The following is a 25,731-nucleotide window of genomic DNA, read 5'->3' as shown; positions in this document are numbered from 1 at the left end:
GTTTGAAGTCATAAACATGTTTTATTGTCTCAATCAATTTCCAACACCCATCACATTTTATTCTGACAAAACAGTGATTACATATATGGTCTGAAGTTGAGACCACGGTGAATATCGAACCCATGCTCTCTTTTGTGTTCTCGTAGTTCCTGATTTGTCATCTCGAATGTTTTCAACATGGACTTGTACAGAGCGCACAAATACATTAAATTTTGTGTCATGGAATTTGGTTGGATCATTTGTTAAACGCGATTTGGTTGGTCCAGCGTAGCCAAAGGGGAGACAATTAAGAAAAATAGTTTGTTGATGAAAACAAATCATGGATCCACTATTTCTTGCATACAGCTATTTTAGGCGAAGAAAGTATCAAAAATGTGTTGATATTTGTACACAACTTCTCGAGAAGAACCCATATGATCAGGTAAATGGGATAGTTTTCCCTGTTTTTCTAGTATTTAGATTTTATTGAAAAAAACATCGAACGAAAATATATTTTGGACTAGGACTAGGATACATGTCAACACTGACAGCCTATTCTAAATAAAACAACACTGTATGCCAGAAATATACTCTGTTGTTTCAGTCCAGCAGTGGTCGACAGAATCAACATATTACTCTAATATAATAATAAGCTAATAATGATAGAGAATTGTTTTATGCCGATGTACGCAATATTATCAATATTCTGAATACCGCACGTGTTTGTACTTGGTCATGTTGGTGAACCCATGACCACAGGTGTTCGAGCTTATGTTCGGCAGATCCTTACATGACCAAGGGACTCAACTCTGTAAACGAATTGCAGTGCATTATACCTATGGGTCGTCCATTTGATCAATAAGAATTTAAAGAAACACTCAGTGTCCCAGTTAGCATGGTAAGTCTTAAAGGGTGGATTGGTTGGTTTGTTGTTTTACGCCGCACTCAGCTATATGACGGCGGTCTGTAAATAATCGAGTCTGGACCAGACAATCCAGTGATTGATAGCATGAGCATCCATCCATGCAATTGGGATCGAAGACATGCTTCAACCAAGTCAGCGAGCCTGACCACCCGATCCCGTAGTCGCCTATTACGACAAGCATAGTCACCTTTTACGGCAAGCATGGGTTGCTGAAGAGGTATTCTACCCCATATCTTCATGGGTCTAGTCTTAAAGGGAAACAACACTCTAACCTGACAAAGACTATTCAAAATAACTCAATGATGTTCACCCCTGTCTGTGAGGGTGTCAAGGATATATAGCAATCTGTGGTTCGCATCTGGGTTAATTATTCAACTTACTTAGTTTGGGTTTTAATGTGCGCTTTTTGACATTTGTGTATTTTGCGCACGGGCCCGCCAGGCCATTTATTGATGTGGTTGAGAAGGGTATGTCCGAAAGGTAAGGCAACCTGGAGGGGCTTTATGGTTTCCTAATTAATTTTGGCAGAAAATTTTAATTTTAAAATATGCCATGCTAATAAGGTGGGGTTGTGAGGTTGTGTGTTTGTATAGATTTATAATTTAAGTTTTATTGGTAGCTTGTTTGTTGTGTTGTTTTTTGTGTTTTTGTTTTGTTTTTGTTTTTGTTTATGTTTTTGTTTTTGTTTTTGTTTATGTTTATGTTTTTGTTTTTGTTTTTGTTTTTGTTTTTGTTTTTGTTTGTGTTTTTGTTTTGTTTTTTAAATGCAGCCGAGTAGGCCTGTTTTGATTAGATAAATGCCTTGTGCTTTATAGGTCTGTAAGTTATATAAGGGGTTTAGTAGAGTTGCTAGTGTTATTTGGTTGATTGTAGTTTAGTGTGGATATTAGTGTTGTTCTGTGTTGTTAGTAATGTGTGCAATGTTGTAGTATTACGTGTTCAGGTGTTTCTATTTGGTTGCAATGGGGGCATTTACCGGTTTGATGTTTTTTAATTTGGTGTAGGTATGAGTTTAGTTTAGTGTGTCCTGTTTGTAATTTGGTTATTGCCATGTCGATTATTTTGGTTTTATGATTGGTTACCATGACGTCACAATCAAATGACATCAGTAATGGCTCTGCTACTGAAGCTGTTAGCAGTACGTTTTACACTAAGACACTACTTATTACTGTCTACAAACTGAAAAAGTTGGAAGAATGATGTTGGATGATAAATAAAATCTCACCCTCGTGTCTTTTGATATCAAATATATAAACACTTTTATCAACTTATGTTGATATATTTGATATCAAAAGACACTCTGTATATTATATACAACTTTGCTGTATAGTGATTATCAGACTGATTGTCCTATGATGATCACAGGCCTCATGGACGTTGAAGACACGGGCACTCACAGGCCAGGTGTATGTGGACGAGGTGGATGTGGATGAGGAGGGGATTGCTGAGATGCTGATGGATGACAATGTTATAGCAAGTGTTGCTCGTCCAGGGACGTCGCTACGTGGAGTCAAACCAGGCACTGGTCAGGGAGCTCCAAGCCAGGGTGTCAGGTGTGTATAGCAATAAAAGGTTATGTTACCAGAACTGCACATATGAATAAAATACACAAACAAATTAACCATACTCTAGTGGTGTTATGATACACTGACTGCAGATTTTGAGACATATCTCGATGCTTGAGTCAAGATAAGATACATATCACAGTGCTTGAGTCAAGATATGATACATATCGCAGTGCTTGAGTCAAGATATGATACATATCACAGTGCTTGAGTCAAGATATGATACATATCGCGGTGCTTGAGTCAAGATATGCTACATATCACAGTGCTTGAGTCAAGATATGATACATATCGCAGTGCTTGAGTTAAGATATGATACATATCACAGTGCTTGAGTCAAGATATGATACATATCGCAGTGCTTGAGTCAAGATATGATACATTGTGTTTGTTGTAGCTTAGATAGCTCTCCGGAAGTAAATGTGACAGAATAAGCAGAATGTATATTTATAATGTTTAATACCCAAAGAAAAATATAAATACTCAACATGCTCAAGGAGACCCCGTATATGATTTTGAAAAATACTAACAAAATTTTGAGATATAATTATCCCTCCTCCCTGGTCTATTCTGAAAGCATCCAAACTTTTGGAACCAATGGTTCCAAAACAATTGTGTTGTTTTTTGAATACTGTTTCAATAAGTTTATTTCATACAGTATTTACATGATATTATAATAAAATGGAGACTTGTCCAGGCTAGGGACTCTGTGAAGCTATGACTTTTAACATTAGGGTTGTGACAAAGCCCTCCCCCCCCTCCCCCCCCCCCCCAATCTTCCTGCTGGATTTCAACCAGTGATTTCCTAATCTGAAAATAAACAGTTATGATTACATTGGAACTTTAACCAAGTTAACCTCATTGAGCTGTTTGTGGTGTATTATTGAAATCTATGGACCCTTAATTCTTCAATCATGGCAAGGATTCCTTGGAATTTTAAAAAGAAATTCAAATACTCTGCTGACAATTAACCGCGCCATTGCTCACAGGCAGAATGTATGTTATGTTTGTTTAAATGGTTCTCTACCCTGTTTCAATGGATTGTATTGTCCATCATGTTTTCCTCTGATCAGGCCGATGAGCCAGTCTGGTCGTCCTCTGAGTGGATTTGTCCGCCCTGGTACACAATCAGGTCGACCTGGCACCATGGAACAGGCCATTCGAACCCCTCGTACAGCTCACACTGCCAGACCTGTAACAAGTGCATCGGGAAGATATGTCAGACTTGGAACGGTATGTGATGCTGAAATATTTGACCTATGAGAGGGAAAAAATGAGTGGTATGCAGGTTCAGGTGTATGAATGGTTGTCTCCCTTGGGCTGTATGAATTATACATTCTCTTGAACATTCTCATGAACATTCTCATGAATATAAATATTTATTCATGCTGCTATTTATTCTTGATAGCTTTGCAGGGCACCGTACTTATCGTAAGAGTAAACATAAATATTTGATAGCTACGTGATAAATTGCAAAGGTAAATAAGAATGAAGTGTGGTTTATTTCACGATAAAACATTGTTCTATCATGACGTCATTTCTGGAGATGCGAACATGCGCTCGCAACTTGATGACGTATATTGAACATTATTTTTGAGAGGGGAATGTCTAGTGAGTTGTTCCCCTTAGATGTAGCAATGCAGATAAATGTGATGGCATCCAAAAGCAGGAGAGATATGACAATCGGTATTGGGAGAAAAGGTACAGGTAATTGATAAGAGGATTGTTAGAATATGTGGCAAAATATCAACCTGTTCATAAAATGGACTTTTCCGATATTGCCGAGCTCAGATTCTATTGAGGGATTCATCATTATTTAAATACGGGCATATATTTTTAAAGCTTGTACATTTATCATTATCCTTAAAGAGGCTGTACATAATGTTGATATCTTGTATAAGAAATAAACGACTTGCGGTGGTTGTTTATCATATAATAAAACACTGCAGGGAGAATAAACCACTATGGTTTATTCTCCCTGCAGTGTTTTATTGTACGATAAACAACTCCCTCTCGTCGTTTATTTCGTAAATAAGGCTTGGATACTGACCCTCATCTGTTGTGTGAGTAGTACTCGATGAAGGACAATCTTAGATGTAAAAGGGTCAAAATATCAAGAGGACCAACTTTTCAATATGAGCACATTTATTGTAGATTTTCTCAACATTGATGGATCAGCTCACCACATCATTCAGCTGCTTCTTCATAGAAGCCATAGAAAGCTACTGAATATAAACAGATGGGAAGGAAATGTTTATGTGCTGTCTAAACAAAGGACACTTCTAGTTCTGTTTTTAATACATGTGAGGCACTATTTTGAACAGAGTGTTTATACTTCAAACATTGTGTGTACATCAATATGCAGGATGTACAACTTTTATTTTCTCAAAAAGATTATCAATAGCCTATAATTTCTTACTCATTAATCAGGTAAGTACATACTCCAAAACGTTTCCTCATAATAAAGAAGTTGACATCCATAAATTCTCTTTCCCATAATTGCGTATAAATTATTTTCCAACAAGAATGGTAATAAAAGCAGTAAAAGTAATATCTAAAAATTGTTTCCTCTCTTATTACATGAGCAGCTGATAAACATCTCATTCACTTATAAACTACTACTTATCTTAAAAAAAAGCCATCATCTGAGTATTTACAATCTCTGTGTGATGCTACACCCTCTGTTATAGTGTGATTAATCGCGAGAGATGTGGCCGACCTGGCGATATAAATTTTGCTATCAAAATATCAGAATGAATGCATTCAACTTCAGAATCTGAATCTGAAAAGTGTTTTACATCTGTTATATCTGTTACATCTGTTATTTCTGTTACATCTGTTATATCTGTTATTTCTGTTACATCTGTTATTTCTGTTACACCTGTTTTATCTGTTATTTCTGTTTCATCTGTAATATCTGTTATTTCTGTTACATCTGTTATATCTGTTACATCTGTTATATCTGTTACATCTGTTATTTCTGTTACATCTGATATATCTGTTATACCTATTACATCTGTTATATCTGTTAAATCTGTTTCCCCTTCAGGCATCCATGCTGTTATCTGTTATACCTGTTACATCTGTTATATCTGTTATTTCTGTTACATCTTTTATATCTGTTATACCTGTTATATCTGTTACATCTGTTATACCTATAAATCTGTTTCCCCTTCAGGCATCCATGCTGTTGTCTGTCATCTGTTATTTCTGTTACATCTGTTATTTCTGTTATATCTGTTATTTTTGTTACATCTGTTACATTTGTTATACCTGTTACATCTGTTATACCTGTTACATCTGTTATACCTGTTACATCTGTTAAATCTTTTTCCCCTTCAGGCATCCAAGCTGTTATCTGTCATCTGTTATTTCTGTTACATCTGTTATATCTGTTATTTCTGTTATATCTGTTACATCTGTTATTTCTGTTACATCTGATATATCTTATATATCTGCTATATCTGCTATATCTGTTACATCTGTTATTTCTGTTACATCTGTTATATCTGTTATTTCTGTTACATCTGTTAAATCTGTTTCCCCTTCAGGCATCCATGCTCTTATCTGTCATCTGTTATTATCCCCCGCCATGAAGTGGAAGGGGGATATAGGAATGGGTGCCGGCCGTCACATTTCGTTTCCAGAGCAGATCTTGAAAGCCTTACCATATTTCTTCACCAAACTTGGCACATAGATAGGTTTAGTGGTGAACTGGTGCCTTTTGATAGTTTGGGATTTTTAAAAACAATATATTTTGAATTTCCATGGCAACAACTTTGATTTAGACTGAAAATGGTGGTAGTCCTCGTTTCTGGAGCAGATCATGAAAACCGTACCATTTTTCTTCACCATATTTTGCACATTGATAGGTCTAGTGGTGAACTGGTGCCTTTTGATAGTTTGGGACTTTTAAAAAAGTTATTTATCCCCCGCCACGAAGTGGAAGGGGGATATAGGAATGGGTGCCGTCCATCCGTCCGTCACATTTCGTTTCCGGAGCAGATCTTGAAAACCGTACCATATTTCTTCACCAAACTTGGCACATAGATAGATCTAGTGGTGAACTGGTGCCTTTTGATAGTTTGGGATTTTAAAAAATGTCATTTTTCGAGTTTCCATGGCAACAACTTTGATTTAGACTGAAAATGGCGGTAGTCCTCGTTTCCGGAGCAGATCTTGAAAAACGTACCGTATTTCTTCACCATACTTGGCACATAGATAGATCTAGTGGTGAACTGGTGCCTTTTGATAGTTTGGGATTTTTAAACAAATTATTTTTCGAGTTTCCATGGCAACGACTTTGATTTAGACTGAAAATGGTGGTTGTCCTCGTTTCCGGAGCAGATCTTGAAAACTGTACCATATTTCTTCGTCATACTTGGCTCATAGATAGATCTAGTGGTGCACTGGTGCCTTTTGATAGTTTGGGATTTTTAAAAAAGTTATTTTTTGAGTTTCCATGGCAACGACTTTGATTTAGACTGAAAATGGCGGTAGTCCACGTTCCCGGAGCAGATCTTGAAAAACATACTATATTTCTTTACAAAAAGGCCCAGTGAACATAGTTCACAGGAGCTAATGCATTGCACACACCCGACATGTCATATTGGAGGGGGATGTGAGTATTTCATGCTTGTTTCTGTTACATCTGTTATTTCTGTTATATCTGTTACATCTGTTATTTTTGTTACATCTGTTACATCTGTTATACCTGTTACATCTGTTACATCTGTTCCCCCTTCAGGCATCCATGCTGTCCAATGCTGATGGTCCGTTCATCAACCTGGCCAGACTGAACTTCAACAAGTATGCAGCAAGACAAAACTTGGCCAAGGCTCTCTTTGAATATATATTTCATCATGAAAATGATGTGAGAAATGTGAGTACTGTGTAGGGATGGAACACACCACTGACCAAAGGTCACACATCCTAGGGGTCGCTACTCCAGTGAGTGGGGGGAGAAATAAAGTCCTGTACCCCAAGGTTATCATTAAAGTTGGTCTCCATGGAAACATTTCCATTAAATGGCTACATTAATATGTGAGTGCCCCCTGATGTTGTGTGATGTGTGTGATGTCAGTGTACCCTATATGTGTACCTCCCATTGACTATTGAGTTTCCTTACACACATATGTGCCCCCTTGTTGCAGGCCCTGGAGCTGGCTGCTCTGGCCACGGAGTCCTGTCAGTACAAGGACTGGTGGTGGAAGGTCCAGCTGGCCAAGTGTTACTACAGGTGAGAGCTGGAGCAGGGTGTCCATCTAGCCAGGTGCTACTACAGGTGAGAGGTGTGGCAGGGTGTCCAACTAGCCAGGTGTTACTACAGGTGAGGGGTGTGGCAGGGTGTCCATCTAGCCAGGTGTTACTACAGGTGAGAGGGGGGGGGGGGGGTCCAGCTAGCCAGGTGTTACTACAGGTGAGAGTTTGGGCAGGGTGTCCATCTAGCCAGGTGATACTACAGGTGAGGGGTGGGGCAGGGTGTCCATCTAGCCAGGTGTTACTACAGGTGAGGGGTGGGGCAGGGTGTCCATCTAGCCAGGTGTTACTACAGGTGAGGGGTGGGGAAGGGTGTCCATCTAGCCAGGTGTTACTACAGGTGAGAGCTGGAGCAGGGTGTCCATCTAGCCAGGTGTTACTACAGGTGAGGGGTGGGGCAGGGTGTCCATCTAGCCAGGTGCTACTACAGGTGAGGGGTGAGGCAGGGGTCCAGCTAGCCAGGTGCTACTACAGGTGAGGGGTGGGGCAGGGTGTCCATCTAGCCAGGTGCTACTACAGGTGAGGGGTGGGGCAGGGTGTCCATCTAGCCAAGTGTTACTACAGGTGAGGGGTGGGGCAGGGGGTCCATCTAGCCAGGTGCTACTACAGGTGAGAGCTGGAGCAGGGTGTCCATCTAGCCAGGTGTTACTACAGGTGAGGGGTGGGGCAGGGGGTCCATCTAGCCAGGTGTTACTACAGGTGAGGGGTGGGGCAGGGTGTCCATCTAGCCAGGTGTTACTACAGGTGAGAGGGGGGGCAGGGGGTCCATCTAGCCAGGTGCTACTACAGGTGAGGGGTGGGGCAGGGTGTCCAGCTAGCCAGGTGCTACTACAGGTGAGGGGTGGGGCAGGGGGTCCATCTAGCCAGGTGCTACTACAGGTGAGGGGTGGGGCAGGGGGTCCATCTAGCCAGGTGTTACTACAGGTGAGGGGTGGGGCAGGGTGTCCATCTAGCCAGGTGCTACTACAGGTGAGGGGTGGGACAGGGTATCCATCTAGCCAGGTGTTACTACAGGTGAGGGGTGGGGCAGGGTGTCCAGCTAGCCAGGTGTTACTACAGGTGAGGGGTGGGGCAGGGTGTCCAGCTAGCCAGGTGTTACTACAGGTGAGGGGTGGGGCAGGGTGTCCATCTAGCCAGGTGCTACTACAGGTGAGGGGTGGGGCAGGGTGTCCAGCTAGCCAGGTGCTACTACAGGTGAGGGGTGGGGCAGGGTGTCCATCTAGCCAGGTGTTACTACAGGTGAGGGGTGTGGCAGGGTGTCCAGCTAGCCAGGTGTTACTACAGGTGAGGGGTGGGGCAGGGTGTCCAGCTAGCCAGGTGTTACTACAGGTGAGGGGTGGGGCAGGGTGTCCATCTAGCCAGGTGCTACTACAGGTGAGGGGTGGGGCAGGGTGTCCAGCTAGCCAGGTGCTACTACAGGTGAGGGGTGGGGCAGGGGGTCCATCTAGCCAGGTGTTACTACAGGTGAGGGGTGTGGCAGGGTGTCCAGCTAGCCAGGTGTTACTACAGGTGAGGGGTGGGGCAGGGTGTCAATCTAGCCAGGTGTTACTACAGGTGAGGGGTGGGGCAGGGTGTCTATCTAGCCAGGTGTTACTACAGGTGAGGGGTGGGGCAGGGTGTCCATCTAGCCAGGTGCTACTACAGGTGAGGGATGGGGCAGGCTATCCATCTAGCCAGGTGTTACTACAGGTGAGGGGTGGGGCAGGGTGTCCAGCTAGCCAGGTGTTACTACAGGTGAGGGGTGGGGCAGGGGGTCCATCTAGCCAGGTGTTACTACAGGTGAGGGGTGGGGCAGGGGGTCCATCTAGCCAGGTGCTACTACAGGTGAGGGGTGGGGCAGGGTGTCCATCTAGCCAGGTGTTTCTACAGGTGAGGGGTGTGGCAGGGGGTCCATCTAGCCATGTGTTACTACAGGTGAGGGGTGGGGCAGGGGGTCCATCTAGCCAGGTGCTACTACAGGTGAGGGGTGGGGCAGGGTGTCCAGCTAGCCAGGTGCTACTACAGGTGAGGGGTGGGGCAGGGTGTCCATCTAGCCAGGTGTTACTACAGGTGAGGGGTGTGGCTGGGTGTCCAGCTAGCCAGGTGCTACTACAGGTGAGGGGTGGGGCAGGGTGTCCAGCTAGCCAGGTGCTACTACAGGTGAGGGGTGGGACAGGGTATCCATCTAGCCAGGTGTTACGTATTGGAGAAAACACGCTCACGAGGTTTTGGTAGACAGAGCATGCCCTGGGGAGAGGGAAAAACCAAGGGGGCGAAATGAGTATTGTCATCAGCTGTGTCAAAGTTGTTCTGTACTTTCTGACCATCGTCCCGATATCAATGCCTGACACAGTAGAGCATCTCTCTGACAGACTGGGAATGTATCGAGATGCAGAGAAACAGTTGAAATCAGCCTTGAAGCAGGACGAGATGGTGGACAGCTTCCTGTACCTGAGCAAGGTGTACGTGAGACTGGATCAGCCCCTCACTGCGGTGGAGACATACAAGTCAGCGCTGGAGAAGTTCCCAGGAGAGCCCAGTCTCCTCACCGGCATCGCCAGGATTTATGAAGTGAGCCAAGGGACTTTTGTTTTGTCGGTTCTTTCAGTTGTGATTTTCTTTATCATCCAAAATTGGAGATATCACAGGAGATATCGCTTATGGGGGATTTTAAGGGGAGACAACTCTTTCTCCCTTACCATTCCCTATTGCCACAGAATCCTCATTTAGTTTAGATGTTTTTAATATCAATTCATAGAAAAATGGATATTTGTCTCAAATCAGAGGAAAAATTGTGTCATACTTGATTATGTATTGATAATAATTAGTGAAATGCAAATCAGTTTCAAGCTATACTCAATGCCAAAAGAAATGCAAAACATAGAAACATATAGAGAAGTATGTACGTTAAGAAGAGATGTTTCCAATGTGTACCAATTAATGACAAAACTAACAGTCAGTCAAGTGTTACCACAGTGTCTTTATTCTTATCACAATTTTCTGCATGTGATTTCCAAACTTGACACACTGATCCTGCACGAGACAAATGGTGCATTTCGAGTCATGGATCTATGATGTCACATGTGATGCGATCACGAGCGTCGGTACACACAACATACCAGTATGTTCGTTTGTGCATCAAACCAATCTGATATCTCTTGGATATGAGTAAATCTTCATATATTAACAAAAATGTATGGTATTCGTCTTTCTTTTGGGGTGAGATTATTTCAAAATATATAAATTATGTATTGTTGTGATTTCAGGGTTTGAATGAGATGGACAATGCTGTGAAGTTCTACAAGGAGGTATTACACTTCGACAACATGCACGTTGAAGCTGTGGCCTGCATAGGCACTCACCACTTCTACACAGACCAGCCGGAGGTGGCGCTCAAGTTCTACAGGTACGTCTACAAGTGTCATGTAGGGAAACCAATTGCATTGTAATCAGATCTGTTATTCCAGTACTGTACCACACGGTGTGAAGATCTCTGGACACCTTGGCCTAGATTTTCGAAACAATCTTAGCTAAGATAAATCTTATCTACTTACGTTCAAAGATAAGATATCTTAATACTAAGATAAGATAGATTTTCGAAACAATCGTAAACCTGTCGCAGATCGCTCAGAGCGACGACACCTATCTGTAGCGGGAGAATAGCTTGAAGTCGTCAAGCGTATCGAGGGGACGAGTTCTGTCTCGGAATATCCTCGGTCTTGTCATCAAATCATTGTCATCTTCATCATGAAAAATGTCCAGAGAAAATTATACCGCCATCTTGGATGAGGATAAAATAAACTTACGACAGGTATAGGGCTATCTTAGATTTACGACAAACTTAAGATAGCTTAGGGCTACGATAGTTTCGAAAATAGGCTACAATAGCCTACGATTTCTTTACGATAACTTTACGATAATTTTAGGGCTAAGATCGTTTCGAAAATCTAGGCCCTGCATAGGAGGTCAATCAGACAGTCAGCATCAAGAACGGTACATCTGATATCTAGAAAACAAACAAAAACGGGCACCAATAATGTCTGCATTGGATATGTTTTCACCATGTTGTTTCTATACGCCATAGTATCTACCCCAAAATGGGTGCACTATTTTGGGAATTTGTGTGGATTTTCTGGAGTCATTGATCCATTGACGGGGTAATGATGTAAGCGCCATGAGAACACGAGCTGGTATGGAGTTTGGCGCCATACAAATGGACTCATTATTATTATAATTGAAATTTCCAAATGAAACTTCTTAGAAAGCTGTATTCTGATTGGCTCAAGAACCCACGCACATTTCATTTAGTTTGGGAGGTTGAGGTTGCTCCCTGGTCACCTAACCTCATGTGGAGGTTTTGAAACAGAAGCTGAAAGAAACCACTCTATATCAATGTATATTGAGTCCGATGTTGCCTACAAGTCAGTAGGTGTTCTGTGTTTCACCTGACACTGGGACCGGTCACTGGACCAGTTTATGTTTTACTGGTTAATATTCAGTATATCCCGGAGAAAAGACCTCTACTATTTAGGTTTATTTCCCCCTCACAAACAAAGAGTGAGTGAGTGAGTTGGGTTTAACGCCGCTTTTAACATTATTTCAGTTATATCATGGCGTGTCAGCTTAATGTGGGAGGAAAGCCCAAAGTGATGCAGGTCTCAGACGTTTACCACTTGGGTGAAACCCACGAGCACGGGTATGGTGCTGACAAACCTTGAAACATAATCGGGGCGAACCAGGATTCGAACCCACAATCATAGGTTTCTGGCGTGCCCAAGGGACGCAACTCTCCACAGCGAATCGCAGCGCCTTAGACGTGTCTGTTATTCCATCTGTCCATGCATCACTCTTATTCTGTTCAATATTTTGTACATGCAGTTGATCCTCGTTTCTTTTTAAAATAACACATCATATTTATGGTGGACCCAGTAACAAGAAAATGAAAATACTTTTGTACTTGAAAGTACAAATTCAAAAAGTGAATTCTTGAGAATTGATGTATAGCAGATTTACGCAATGTGCACCCACCATTTTGTTACATTTATGCCTCTATTAAAAGGCAAGTAAAGTCAACATATCAACTTTACAGTTTTTAATACTTTATGGCATACTTAATCACAAATACTTGACCAAAATTAAATTTCAAAAACAGAAATAGTGTAAAACAGATGGTAAAAAACGACATGCGAAATCAAACGAGAAATCTGCCACTGAGGGTATTCCCCTTACTGGGGTTAAAACAGGTTCCCGGTGTTTGACGCGCTCTACAATTTCAACGAGCATGACGATCGGGCCCAACACCCTGTCATCCATTTGATTACAGTGCCCAGAACTTATGTCCCCTTCATAACAACACTGAAGAGGCCTTCAGTTTGCACCTAGGGGATTAATCCCTGACATGCATTTATTGTGTGGAATAGAACTGAGGGCAGCTGGTGTTTTATTACCAAAACAGGATGTCAGTAATAAATCTTGAGTTACCAGGGGCAGTCGGGTAGCCTAGTGGTTTAAGCCTTTCGCTCGTCATGCCGAAGACCCGGGTTCGATTCCTGACATGGGTACAATGTGTGAAGCCCATTTCTGGTGTCCCCCTTTGATATTGCTGGAATATTGCTAAAAGCGGCATAAAACCATACTCGCTCGCTTACTCACTCACTCACTCACTCACTCACTCACTCACTCACTCACTCACTCACTCTTGAGTTACCAATTGTTAATTCTTAGTTTAATTATTCACAATGTCAAGATCAAAGGCCCACTCTTTTGTCAGCCAATCAGGAAACGAAAGTCCGCTTGTGGGCGTGGCCTATTCTTTTAGGTGTTTGAAAACATGAACACATGGGTGTTTCCACCGTGATATTGTGTGTAGGACAATACCTATCTCCTTGTGCACACTTTCATCAATTGAATTCTACGGTGACATTTCAGAATCCTGTATTCTTAGCAAAATTAATCTACGTTAGACCATGACTTAGTTGAAGGCCCTTTCATTTCATATTTGTTTATTTATTCAAAAACATTTCTTTCTCAAACATAACAATTAGAATAGTATTTCACATATTATTTTTTAATATAGAGCAATAGAGTGTTTGGGCTGGAGAGCTTGACATTTGGCTGTGGACAGGTTTAAGATGCTTCAATTTTCTTTCTTTAGGACATCATGGTTTGTGTATACTGTATTGGACGTAATAAGCGCCCAGGGGGCTCTCAAAATTAGAATTAGGGGGCTCTTATTAGCATATTATTTTGGTGAAAAAAACAGTTGAAAGATCGTAAATTTCATGGTTTATGCTGACATTCTGAAATGTTTATATACAACAGATTTATTTTTCCAGAATTTGCCCACAATTAAGGGTGCATATAACACACGAGTGTATATTATGCACGAATAAATAAGTCTTGTGTACATTGATCAATGGAAGGGGTGCTAATTGGGATTGTTCACCAGCCAATATATTAGGAAATATTGCAGTGGGTGCTTATTAGAGCGGGGCGCTTATTACGTTGAATACGGTAATAGTTATGTGTACTTCCAATACAGGGGTTGCTTCATAATGGCTAGTGTGGTATATTTAGCAGGCCTGTGAAATACGATGGCTTTTAGTTTTTGGAGGAATCTGGTGTTCCGCCAGTGACATTTGTAAAGCCTACTTCAAAAAGATTATTGACATGAGATATTAATTCTTTAAATGGACTTCTTCCAAGTGGCCCTTGGGAATTCTTTGTCATGTCATAAAAATGCCAATGGTCAAGGTCACAAGAGAAAAACTCACAAATGTTTGTGGGTACGCTTTCTCGAAAAAGATTCATGCATTTGTACTTAAACTTGACATATACCTTCTCTAGGATGGTGTCTTGTACTCCAAAGGTCAAGGTCAAGGTCACTGTTCAGGTTTTGTAAAACAAGGCTACGTCATTGTCAGTTTCTGGGGCGTGCTTATCTTTGCAGGCATGGAACCTTATGTTTTCATCTTTCTTGACAAATCCCAGCACATCACATGTCCATTGCCTTTGTGTCAAAAGTCAAGGTCACCTTTGAGGTAACTGTGCAATGTAGTTGTTTCATACTTTCTTGAGAATTCGATGCAAAGAATATTAACATTAGAGGATATGTACATATTTCACAATGACCTTGGGAAGTCTATAAAAAGACCAAAGGTCAAAGATCAAGCTCCCAAGATAAAAGAACTCTCACTTATAAGTTTATGGTTACTCTTTCTCAAAACCTGTTAATGCGATTAGCATTAAACTTGGTATGTACCTACTTTAGGATGGGGCGTCTTGGGGAGTCTAGATTTGACTATGACCCCAGCAAACTATGATGGACGTCAGAAGAAACTTATTGGATCAGATAGTAAGGCTCTGTGACTTGGTTGATAGCGTACCCTGATGGTGTGGATCGTTGCTCATAATATCAATCACTGGATTGTGTGCTCGAAACTGGATTATTTTCAAGCTACCATAAAGCTGCAAGTTTGTTGACTGTGGCATTTAAAACAACGAAACAAACAAACAATTGAATGATGTTTACAGATTACAGTTTACTGTTTGATGTTATTGTCTCTTATTGAACAAAGTACATGAAATGGTGATAAGTATGGTTTGAAGGAAAATTGTAATAAAATATAATAATTATAAAAACTTAATGCAAACACATTCAAGTAAAATCAATAAAATCTACATGCATCAAAGCTGCATTTGAAACCTTCCCTATCATGCATAATTGGGAACACATGCAGTGATTTTTGTTCAAATCAACTTTGTCTTTTTGGGGATACCTGGCCCCTTCCATGTCAGAGTGAGTGAGTGAGTGAGGTTTAACGCCGCTTTTAACAGTATTCCAGTTATATCACAGCATGTCAGCTTAATGTGGGAGGAAAGCCCCAAGTGATGTAGGCCTCAGATATTTATCACTTGAAACCCACGAGATCTGGTATGGTGCTGACAAACCTAGAAACATGATCGGGGCGAACCGGGATTCGAACCCACAATCAAAGGTTTCTGGCGTGCCCAAGGGACGCAACTCTGCACAGCAAATCGCGGCGCCTTAGATGACTGGGCCACCCGTGCCCCCCCCTATGTCAGACAAAACAACACCCTCACATGGAATTGTTCAGTGTTTCTGACACGGGCACCAGTTGTTTCCACTCAAACTGGAAGGTCTTCATGAACTTGTTCCTGCTTTCTGGTACTTTTCCAATTTGAAATGCTACTCACATTCTCTGCCACACTGCAACAAGCAAGTTTGGTAAAGGCAACTGTCCATGTTTCGAACAAATCTTTACATATGCATGCTGCCATTTTCAGTCAGCCAGAATGTTTGACGTCAGTGTTCAAAATGACTCAAGAGGTGTTCTCCTGCAGCCAGGATCCTCAGCCAGAACTGAATGTATTGTTTATGCATCTAGTTAATCCGGACAGTACCATACTTTATGACAACATTTTCTGGATTAGCAATTCACATCGAGTTGAGGGGGCACGGGTGGCCCAGTCGTCTAAGGCGCCGCGATTCGCTGGGCAGAGTTGCATCCCTTGGGCACGCCAGAAACCTATGATTGTGGGTTGAATCGCAGTTCGCCCTAATTATGTTTCTAGGTTTGTCAGCACCATACCCGTGCTCTTTGGTTTCACCCAAGGGGTAAACGTCTGAGACCTGCATCACTTTGGGCTTTCCTCCAACATTAAGCTGACACACCGCGATAAAACTGTAATACTGTTAAAAGCGGCGTTAAACCAAACCCACTCACTCACTCACATCGAGTTGAGTAATATCCCTTTGATATGTGTTTGTGTTCCTGTTAAATGTTTCAAGGGCTTGCTTGAACGAGACTGAAGATTTTAAATTAGATCTGTGTCAAACTCAAACAATAGTGTATTATGGCTGTCATCACACTCACAGCACAACTGTCTGGTCGGCGTGGGTTTCCAGACTAATGAAGGTACATTTTACATGTAGATTGGACAGAAGGGGGAAAGCTGGAGGTTATCAGGACATTGTCTGTGTGGCTGACAACTCTGTGAGGTTAACTTCTATGAATTATACTGATCCATCTTCCGTTACATCTTCTGTAATTCAAAGTGCCAGTGTGAGCACTGAAATGTAAACTTTACAGCATTTAAGAAACAGGGTCATAAACAAGGACTTTAGATTCACGTTATTTTGGATTTAAAGAATAATACAATGTCTTGAATATAATTCATATTGCATCAAAGCAATCTACTTATCTACTTAAAAAAATGCTCAAATTCTCTCCCTAATATTACCGAACTAAAAAAATAAATCTCCTAAGCTTATATCATATGCAAAAACATATCTCATACACAAAATGTGAATACAATAACTTTATGACCTTCTGGTCATCGAGACACAGCCTTTTTGTTTAACCATACTGTCTTGACAAATGTGCCTATCCAACAATTATTTGATTACTCAATATCATATACTCAAATTGGTTGGTTGGTTTGTTGTTTAATGCCCCGCTCAGCAATATTCCAGCTATATGACGGCGGTCTGTAAATAATCGAGTCTGGACCAGACAATCCAGTGATTCATATCATGAGCATCAATCCACGCAATTGGGATCGATGACATGCATCAACCAAGTCAGCGAGCCTGACCACCCGATCCCGTTAGTTGCCTTTTACGACAAGCATAGTCACCTTTTACGGCAAGCATGGGTTGCTGAAGACCTATTCTACCCTGGATCTTCACGGGTCCGTACTCAAATTGACCAATATAATGTAATATACTATACAAATAACATGTCCCATCTGTACCCCAAGAAAAAAGAAATAAAGTGATAAAAAAAGTACTTAAGACTACCCACGTCATTGACTCCTGAAAAAAACCAAATCACTCTGTGAATGTAACTGCTTATAATAATAAGATAACAATTGATTGACTTGATTAAATCTATTGCCTTTGGCAACTGCAAAAACCTTCCAAAGAGACCATAATCTCTGACAAGTAAACACATGTACATAGGTTGTATACTCCCCAGGGAGCTGAGAATGAACATCGAGTGCACACAGATCCATTGACCCGGATAATAAGAGTGTAGCGCTATGAGCATCCACTTGGTGAATGAAATTTGGTGCATTATAAATGCACATATTATATGTTGTACAAATATATAATATGTTACATTTTACACAGAAACCAACTGGCCCAATCAACTTAATCCCAGATAATAATTGAAACTTCACGATTGCCCTTAGTCTTACAAAAAAAATTCTCTTACTCTTGAACTTGAAATCAACACACTATCAAAATGTCACATCTAAAGGAGATTTCTGCATAGATCTAACTTTAACAAATGTGACTTTGTACAAACAAGCCCTGGAAACATTTAATCAAGTCAGGATCTTTCAGCTGGAAAAGAATGTTTTCCTGAGTATTAAGACAGGGGAAGGGACTTCCTTAAGTTCTCAGGTGTTCCCCATTGTGTTCAAGACACAACAGAGCAGATCAAGACTGGCGATGGCCCCGCATGTTACAATCAGAAAGAACATGGTAATTGATTGAACGGATATTTTCAGTATCATGTCATTCACACCAGTCTCAGAATGTAGCAATGATGGCGAATGAGTCCTGGGTACTTGCCGGTATACATATATATATATACAGTAAATACACATTATTCTCCCAGCAGTGAATGGGTACCCGGTAGGATGAGATGGTAATGTGACTGTTAACCCTCTAGTACCTCACAGGCAGCTTGGGTTGTATACTCCCCAGGGAGCTGCAAATGAAAATCTAGTGCACTTTGATCCAGTGATTGGGGAATATGGTTTCTTGCACCATGCGATTCACTTGATGCAATTTTATTGTTATTATTATTATTATTAGTAGTAGTAGTAGTAGTAGTAGTAGTAGTAGTAGTAGTAGTAGTGCTATCTCTTTGTTATGTTTATGGATGTAGGTAGTAGTGAAACTGTGGTCTCCATAGGCAGGTGACTGTTTGAAATAAGCGTTTGTTCATCCAGCTACAAATGGGTACCCGGTAGGATGAGATGATAAGGTGAATACCAAACCTAGCTCAGAAAAACCCAGGGTAATAATAGTGTTCTGCCGAGAGGACACTTCGGGCCTTGGATATGGCACAAAATAATATGCAGCTATTATTATGAGACAGCTATTTCAGGTTATCACACCGCAAAACATAGTTTTTATTAGATTATCGCGATTGTTAACCATAATCCCGTTGTTTGTTTTCTTTTTGGCCAGAAATCTGTCATCATGGTCAAACTGTGATTACAATTTGCAAAGACGAGAAATAAAATCAACATATTTCATCTGATATAAAACAGGTTTCTTTTGTAGTATTTAGTGTATTATGAATATTATAAATTTACTTGCCCAAGTATACTTTTAACATGAGGCAGCTAGCTTTAGGTCGAGAGGCATATTCTTTCTGTTGTTGTTTGAACATCATAGTATGATGTGATGATGTTGATGATGATGATGATGATGATGATGATGATGATGATGATGATGATGATGGAGATGATGATATGATGTGGTGGTGGTGGTGGTGGTGATGATGATGATGATGATGATGATGATGATGGAGATGATATGATGTGGTGGTGATGATGATGATGATGATGATGATGATATGATGTGGTGATGATGATGATGATGATGATGATGATGATGATGATGATGATGGAGAAAACAAGCTGTGAAGCATACACTGTTGCCTAGTTCACAGATTGCCATGACTGCTAGCTCTTGCAGCCTCCATATGAATCATATGTAAATATTTCAAAATAATAAATCACACTTTTTACAATGTTTGTGCCATTTCCTCATAAAACAGGATTAACAGCTTTCAGCTGGTAACAAGGCTATTTCCAATGCTAATAATGACAAAAACATTTCCCAACAACAAAGAAATACTTGTCTTGGAGAATTTTATATTTGTACTCCCAGCTAAACCAATGCAGCCTAGTTTTTCAAGTTATTACATAATTGGCAGTTTGGGCAATCGACAGCTTTATATATTTACACAGCACACATGGATAATTATTAATTCCATATTTCCTGGATGAAGGGCACCCTTATCAGGATCAATAATAACTTGCATTGATACATGTGCATGCTTCACGCTAAATCGGGATCGCAGAAAACGATTAGTGTTGAATATTTCAGCATGTTAAAGGTATTTTATGTGTTTATTTGACAATTATGAAAGAAACTGGTGTGGTCTCGTGGCACCAAGTGCAGAAATTCCACATGTTTAGCTTTCATCAAACAGGTTGAAAGAGATTTGTATTTCTTAATTGTTGTTCACTTCTATTTGTTGTCAGTACAGTTTCAATTAAATGTGTTTCCAATATGGTCGGAAAGAAAGTGGGTGATGTTTTAGTATAAGGGTGGGACACTTATTTTATTGTTTTAAGAATTATATGACCAAGAGGCAGGAAAATGAAAGAAATATTTCTAAAATATGACATCAGGGTTTCAATATTTTTGGGTATTGAGGAAATTAATTCGAATTTAACTGTGTTATTGACATAGAAATTTCCGCACTCCCAAAGGGATACCTTCTACATGAGATGGCTTTGGACATGTGACCCAGTGCCCTGACTTGAACTAGCCCTGATTGACTTGAACTAGCCCAGATTGACATGAACTAGCCCTGATTGATATGAACTAGCCCTGATTGACATGAACTAGCCCTGATTGATATGAACTAGCCATGATTGATATGAACTAGCCTATATTGACATGAACTAGCCCTGATTGACATGACCTAGCCCTGATTGACACAAACTACCCCTGATTGATATGAACTAGCCCTGATTGACATGAACTAGCCCTGATTGACATGAACTAGCCCCGATTGATATGAACTAGCCCTGATTGACATGAACTAGCCATGATTGATATGAACTAGCCTATATTGACATGAACTAGCCCTCATTGACATGAAAGCCCTGATTGACATGAACTAGCCCTCATTGGCATGAACTAGCCCTGATTGACACAAACTAGCCCTGATTGATATGAACTAGCCCTGATTGACATAAACTAGCCCTGATTGACATGAACTAGCCCTGATTGATATTAACTAGCCCTGATTGACATGAACTAGCCATGATTGATATGAACTAGCCTATATTGACATGAACTAGCCCTGATTGACATGAACTAGCCCTGATTGACATGAACTAGCCCTGATTGGCATGAGCTAGCCTGACTGACATGAACTAGCCCTGATTGACTTGAACTAGCCCTGATTGACATGAAAGCCCTGATTGACATGAACTAGCCCTCATTGGCATGAACTAGCCCTGATTGACACAAACTAGCCCTGATTGATATGAACTAGCCCATTTGTCATAAACTAGCCCTGATTGACTTGAACTAGCCCTGAGTGTCATAAATCAGCCCTGATTGACATGAACTACCCCTGATTGATATTAACTAGCCCTGATTGACATGAACTAGCCCTCATTGGCACGAACTAGCCCTGATTGACACAAACTAGCCCTGATTGATATGAACTAGCCCTGATTGACATAAACTAGCCCTGATTGACTTGAACTAGCCCTGAGTGTCATAAATCAGCCCTGATTGACATGAACTACCCCTGATTGATATGAACTAGCCCTGAATGACTTGAACTAGCCCTGATTGACTTGAACTAGCCCTGATTGACATGACGTGCCCTGATTGACATGAAGTGCCCTCACTCCAGTGAATTAGCCCCAGTTCACATGATCTGGCCCGTATGGTGTGGGTTACAGTGGTGGGTACATGGGGTAACATGAGTTTATGTCCTTGTCATCATGTCACATTAGGGACAACAATCCCAGGCTGGATCATCAGATTCGGTCAGAACACTTAGGACATGAAGTCTAGTTACTTGTTAAGGTAGGAGGGTGTTGGTCATCAAATCTGTAACGGAGAACACTATTTAGCATATGGGCACTAATCACCCCAAAGTCATATCCTCCCACAAGAGTTATTTCCCCTCTTCAACACTTATCTCTGCCATATTTCCTGTGGAGAAGCACAAAGCTTGTGATGTGAGCTGAAGATGGTCCATCTCCATCCTGTGATGGCGGAGGGAGGGAGACGGGGTTATCTGAAGGAGAAACACTGAGTTACAGCTTGTTTCACATCCTTCCCTCTCACTAATATATTACAGGTGATTATTTGTAAACACTGGCGCGGTGCCAAGCATGTCTCAGCCAGGTATTTCCACTCAGGCCCTGTAATCCATTAACCTCAAATGTGTGTTTTTATTGTTTTACACGTCTACTAAATCTGATGGTGTAATGATTGTTCTTTTTGGGGCTGTGAACGATTACATTCACATTGTTACATGCGTCAGCTGTAATTGGTGTAAATATATGGAGGAGAAACTTCGATCTTGGAATTGTTTTCCTGTTTTGCAGATGTTCTTGGTCAGGAGGCAAAATTGAGAAAATTTGTTTGTGTTGCAGGATTCAAAATGAAGCATGGATGTCAGTGGTCCTTGTTACAAAGTTAGTTTTAAAAGTTAAATATTCAGGGGTCCCACAATTTATGTACCATAAGAGCAAGTCTCACGTACCCAAAAATCCATTTCAATTTTGAATACTGGGGATGGCTTGAGGTTAAATTCTGAAAAAGTCTTTTTTGGAGCAACTATATTTGTCTGGTGCAAGTGTGCAGACTACATGGCACAGTCATTGTAGGGGTTACAGTAATAATAGGTGCCTCATCATAATTTCCCCTGATGACATTGAGGGTTCTGTGTCTCCTGGTGGCATTGGTGGGTCTGTGTCTCCTGACCCTGATGACATTAGTAGGTCTGTGTCTCCTGATGACATTGGTGGGTCTGTGTCTCCTGACCCTGATGACATTAGTAGGTCTGTGTCTCCTGATGACATTGGTGGGTCTGTGTCTACTGACCCTGATGACATTAGTAGGTCTGTGTCTCCTGATGACATTGGTAGGTCTGTGTCTCCTGACCCTGATGTCATTGGTGGGTCTGTGTCTCCTGATGACATTGGTGGGTCTGTGTCTCCTGGTGGCATTGGTAGGTCTGTGTCTCCTGATGACATTGGTGGGTCTGACTCACCTGATGACATTGGTTGGTCTGTGTCTCCTGGTGGCATTGGTAGGTCTGTGTCTCCTGATGACATTGGTGGGTCTGTGTCACCTGATGACATTGGTGGGTCTGTGTCACCTGATGTCATTGGTGGGTCTGTGTCTCCTGATGACATTGGTGGGTCTGTGTCTCCTGGTGGCATTGGTAGGTCTGTGTCTCCTGATGACATTGGTGGGTCTGACTCACCTGATGACATTGGTTGGTCTGTGTCTCCTGGTGGCATTGGTAGGTCTGTGTCTCCTGATGACATTGGTGGGTCTGTGTCACCTGATGACATTGGTGGGTCTGTGTCACCTGATGTCATTGGTGGGTCTGTGTCTCCTGATGACATTGGTAGGTCTGTGTCACCTGATGACATTGGTGGATCTGTGTCCTGATGACATTGGTGGGTCTGTGTCTCCTGATGACATTGGTAGGTCTGTGTCTCCTGATGTCATTGGTGGGTCTGTGTCACCTGATGACATTGGTGGATCTGTGTCCTGATGACATTGGTGGGTCTGTGTCTCCTGATGACATTGGTAGGTCTGTGTCTCCTGATGACATTGGTAGGTCTGTGTCTCCTGATGACATTGGTTGGTCTGTGTCTCCTGATGTCATTGGTAGGTCTGTGTCTCCTGATGACATTGGTGGGTCTGTGTCACCTGATGACATTGGTGGGTCTGTGTCACCTGATGACATTGGTAGGTCTGTGTCTCCTGATGACATTGGTTGGTCTGTGTCTCCTGATGTCATTGGTAGGTCTGTGTCTCCTGATGACATTGGTAAGTCTGTGTCTCCTGATGACATTGGTGGGTCTGTGTCTCCTGATGACATTGGTGGGTCTGTGTCTCCTGATGACATTGGTGGGTCTGTGTCACCTGATGACATTGGTTGGTCTGTGTCTCCTGATGTCATTGGTAGGTCTGTGTCTCCTGATGACATTGGTAGGTCTGTGTCTCCTGACCCTGATGACATTGGTAGGTCTGTGTCTCCTGACTGTGATGACATTGGTTGGTTTGTGTCCTATATGACCCTTATTTAAAAGGGGACAATGACGCAAACTAATATTTCTATAGTTCATGACCCTTACCCAGAAGTCGGTGCAAGAGAACTCCTCTAGAAAACATCGTTGACATATTTACCCAGATAGCATGGCCTCTTTTATGTATTGTGTCTGAGATTCAGCCAAGCATCACATGGACAACAAAGGGACTTAATTGAATACTGTTTTCTGCTTTAATGATTTTGGACAACATTAGCAGTGACAAGACAAACAGGCTGACTGTGGTGATGTCAGGTTTAGTATGGGAAACACAAACAGCACAGGCTTACCGCCATCAGGGGCAGGTGCTCCATGATAGAGCAACATGCATGATGCTTCTTGTGAGAAACCTGACCCTTGGCTGTGTTGGAAACACTGAAGCTGTTTCAGCAGTAAGGCTTACTTAAAGAGGAGCATTTACTGGAGATGATTCACAGGCTTTAACACTGCTTGACATGAACTCACCCTTATTAGCAAGAAATTGCCTTAATTTTAGGAACTAGCCCAGTTGGAAATGTACTAGATTTGATGCACATGACCTGACTAACCCGGAAGGACAAGAACTAATTTTGGTTGTCCAGGACTAGCCTCAGTGAATCTGAACAAGCAGTGATGCACATGACCTAGCCCTGATTAACAAGATCTGGGCCATCCATGCTTCCACATTATAGGAATGTACACTCCGTTACCAGATGACGTCATGGCAGAGATGCATGGAACATCATGACATCATGTCAGTGTCATCAAGGTTTTCTCTGGGGGGGCATCAGCAGCTGTCCTTAGGATCAGTTCATATAATCTTAATCCATCATTCAATGTGTTAGTGAGTTGGGTTTTATGCAGCTTTTAGCAATATTCCAGCAGCAATATCATGCAGGGGACACGTGAAATAGGCTTCATATACACCCATGTGAGGAACCAAACCCAGGGATTCAGCATAACAAGCCCACGCTATAACCACTAGGCTACCCTACTACCCCCTTTAGAATGTTACCAACATGTTGTAAAATATGCCAGCTAATTATACTGTAGACCTGTGAAGATCTGAATTAGAATAGGTTCAGCAACCCATACTTGCCATAAGAGGCAACTATGTTTGTCGTAAGAGGCAACTAACGGGATCGGGTGATCAGTCTTGCTGACTTGGTTGATGCATGTCATCGTATCCCAATTACGTAGATCGATGCTCATGATGTCAATCACTGGATTGTCTGTTCCAGACTCAATTATTTACAGACCGCTGTCATGTAGCTGGAATATTGTTGAGTGCGGCGTTAAACAAAAAAACAGACAAACAAGATATGCTGTGTGTCACAGAACTGGGAATCCCCAAAAGATCTGAGTCCTACCATGGATCTTGCTCTTACATGTTTGTTAATATAATACCTATACCATGGTCTTAGTGTTGACAGAGCATGAATAGAAATCATTGTTTATAGACCTCCTTCCTGGGACAAGCAAGCCAAAGCGGCAGATATCTTACAACAAATGCAAAGTGGATTCACAAATATGGTGGCATAAATATAAATATCCCTGCGAGGACGATGTGTTTATTGTGACATGAGTGTGTGTCCGGGGCTGTAGATGTCCTGGAATGATGGATCGACAGGACCTGATGTGACAGCTGTAGCAGTCAGCTTCATGACTGTAGACAGGCCCTATTGTCTTGTGACAGATCTTGTTAGCATATTGTGGACATCGGACTTGACTGGACATGGCTCATGGAGGGACAGAAGTTATAAATGTTTTTTGATGTCTTTGTTCTCGAGACAAGTAATTCATGTAGATTTTAGACAGAATGGCAGGATGGAACTTTACTGAAATGTTTACTGGCCAAAATATTGGTAACAATAAAAGGGCACTCCCCCAAAGCCTTAAGTTCTACGAGCCCTTTAT

At 41.6% G+C, this 25,731-nt stretch overlaps 1 protein-coding gene across 1 annotated transcript in view; it reads left to right on the top strand.

Annotated features, from left to right (window-relative positions):
• The first annotated feature begins 281 nt into the window (after positions 1-281).
• The window catches only part of LOC124132342 (tetratricopeptide repeat protein 8-like), an 80,347-nt gene continuing 54,897 nt past the window's right edge, over positions 282-25,731 (top strand). Inside the window, exons 1-7 of the mRNA XM_048403228.1 lie at positions 282-421; positions 2,270-2,457; positions 3,543-3,702; positions 7,217-7,351; positions 7,623-7,708; positions 10,080-10,278; positions 10,974-11,113. Of these exons, the coding sequence (XP_048259185.1) occupies positions 320-421; positions 2,270-2,457; positions 3,543-3,702; positions 7,217-7,351; positions 7,623-7,708; positions 10,080-10,278; positions 10,974-11,113 (1,010 nt within the window). The 5' untranslated portion in view covers positions 282-319. The remainder of the gene's footprint in view (positions 422-2,269; positions 2,458-3,542; positions 3,703-7,216; positions 7,352-7,622; positions 7,709-10,079; positions 10,279-10,973; positions 11,114-25,731) is intronic.

This window comes from Haliotis rufescens, unplaced genomic scaffold, assembly GCF_023055435.1.
Source record: "Haliotis rufescens isolate VD_foot unplaced genomic scaffold, xgHalRufe1.0.p SCAF_3, whole genome shotgun sequence".
NCBI classification, from domain to species: domain Eukaryota; kingdom Metazoa; phylum Mollusca; class Gastropoda; order Lepetellida; family Haliotidae; genus Haliotis; species Haliotis rufescens.
The sequence above is the reverse complement of the archived record's forward strand: the minus strand, read 5'-3'. Positions and strand labels throughout refer to the sequence as shown.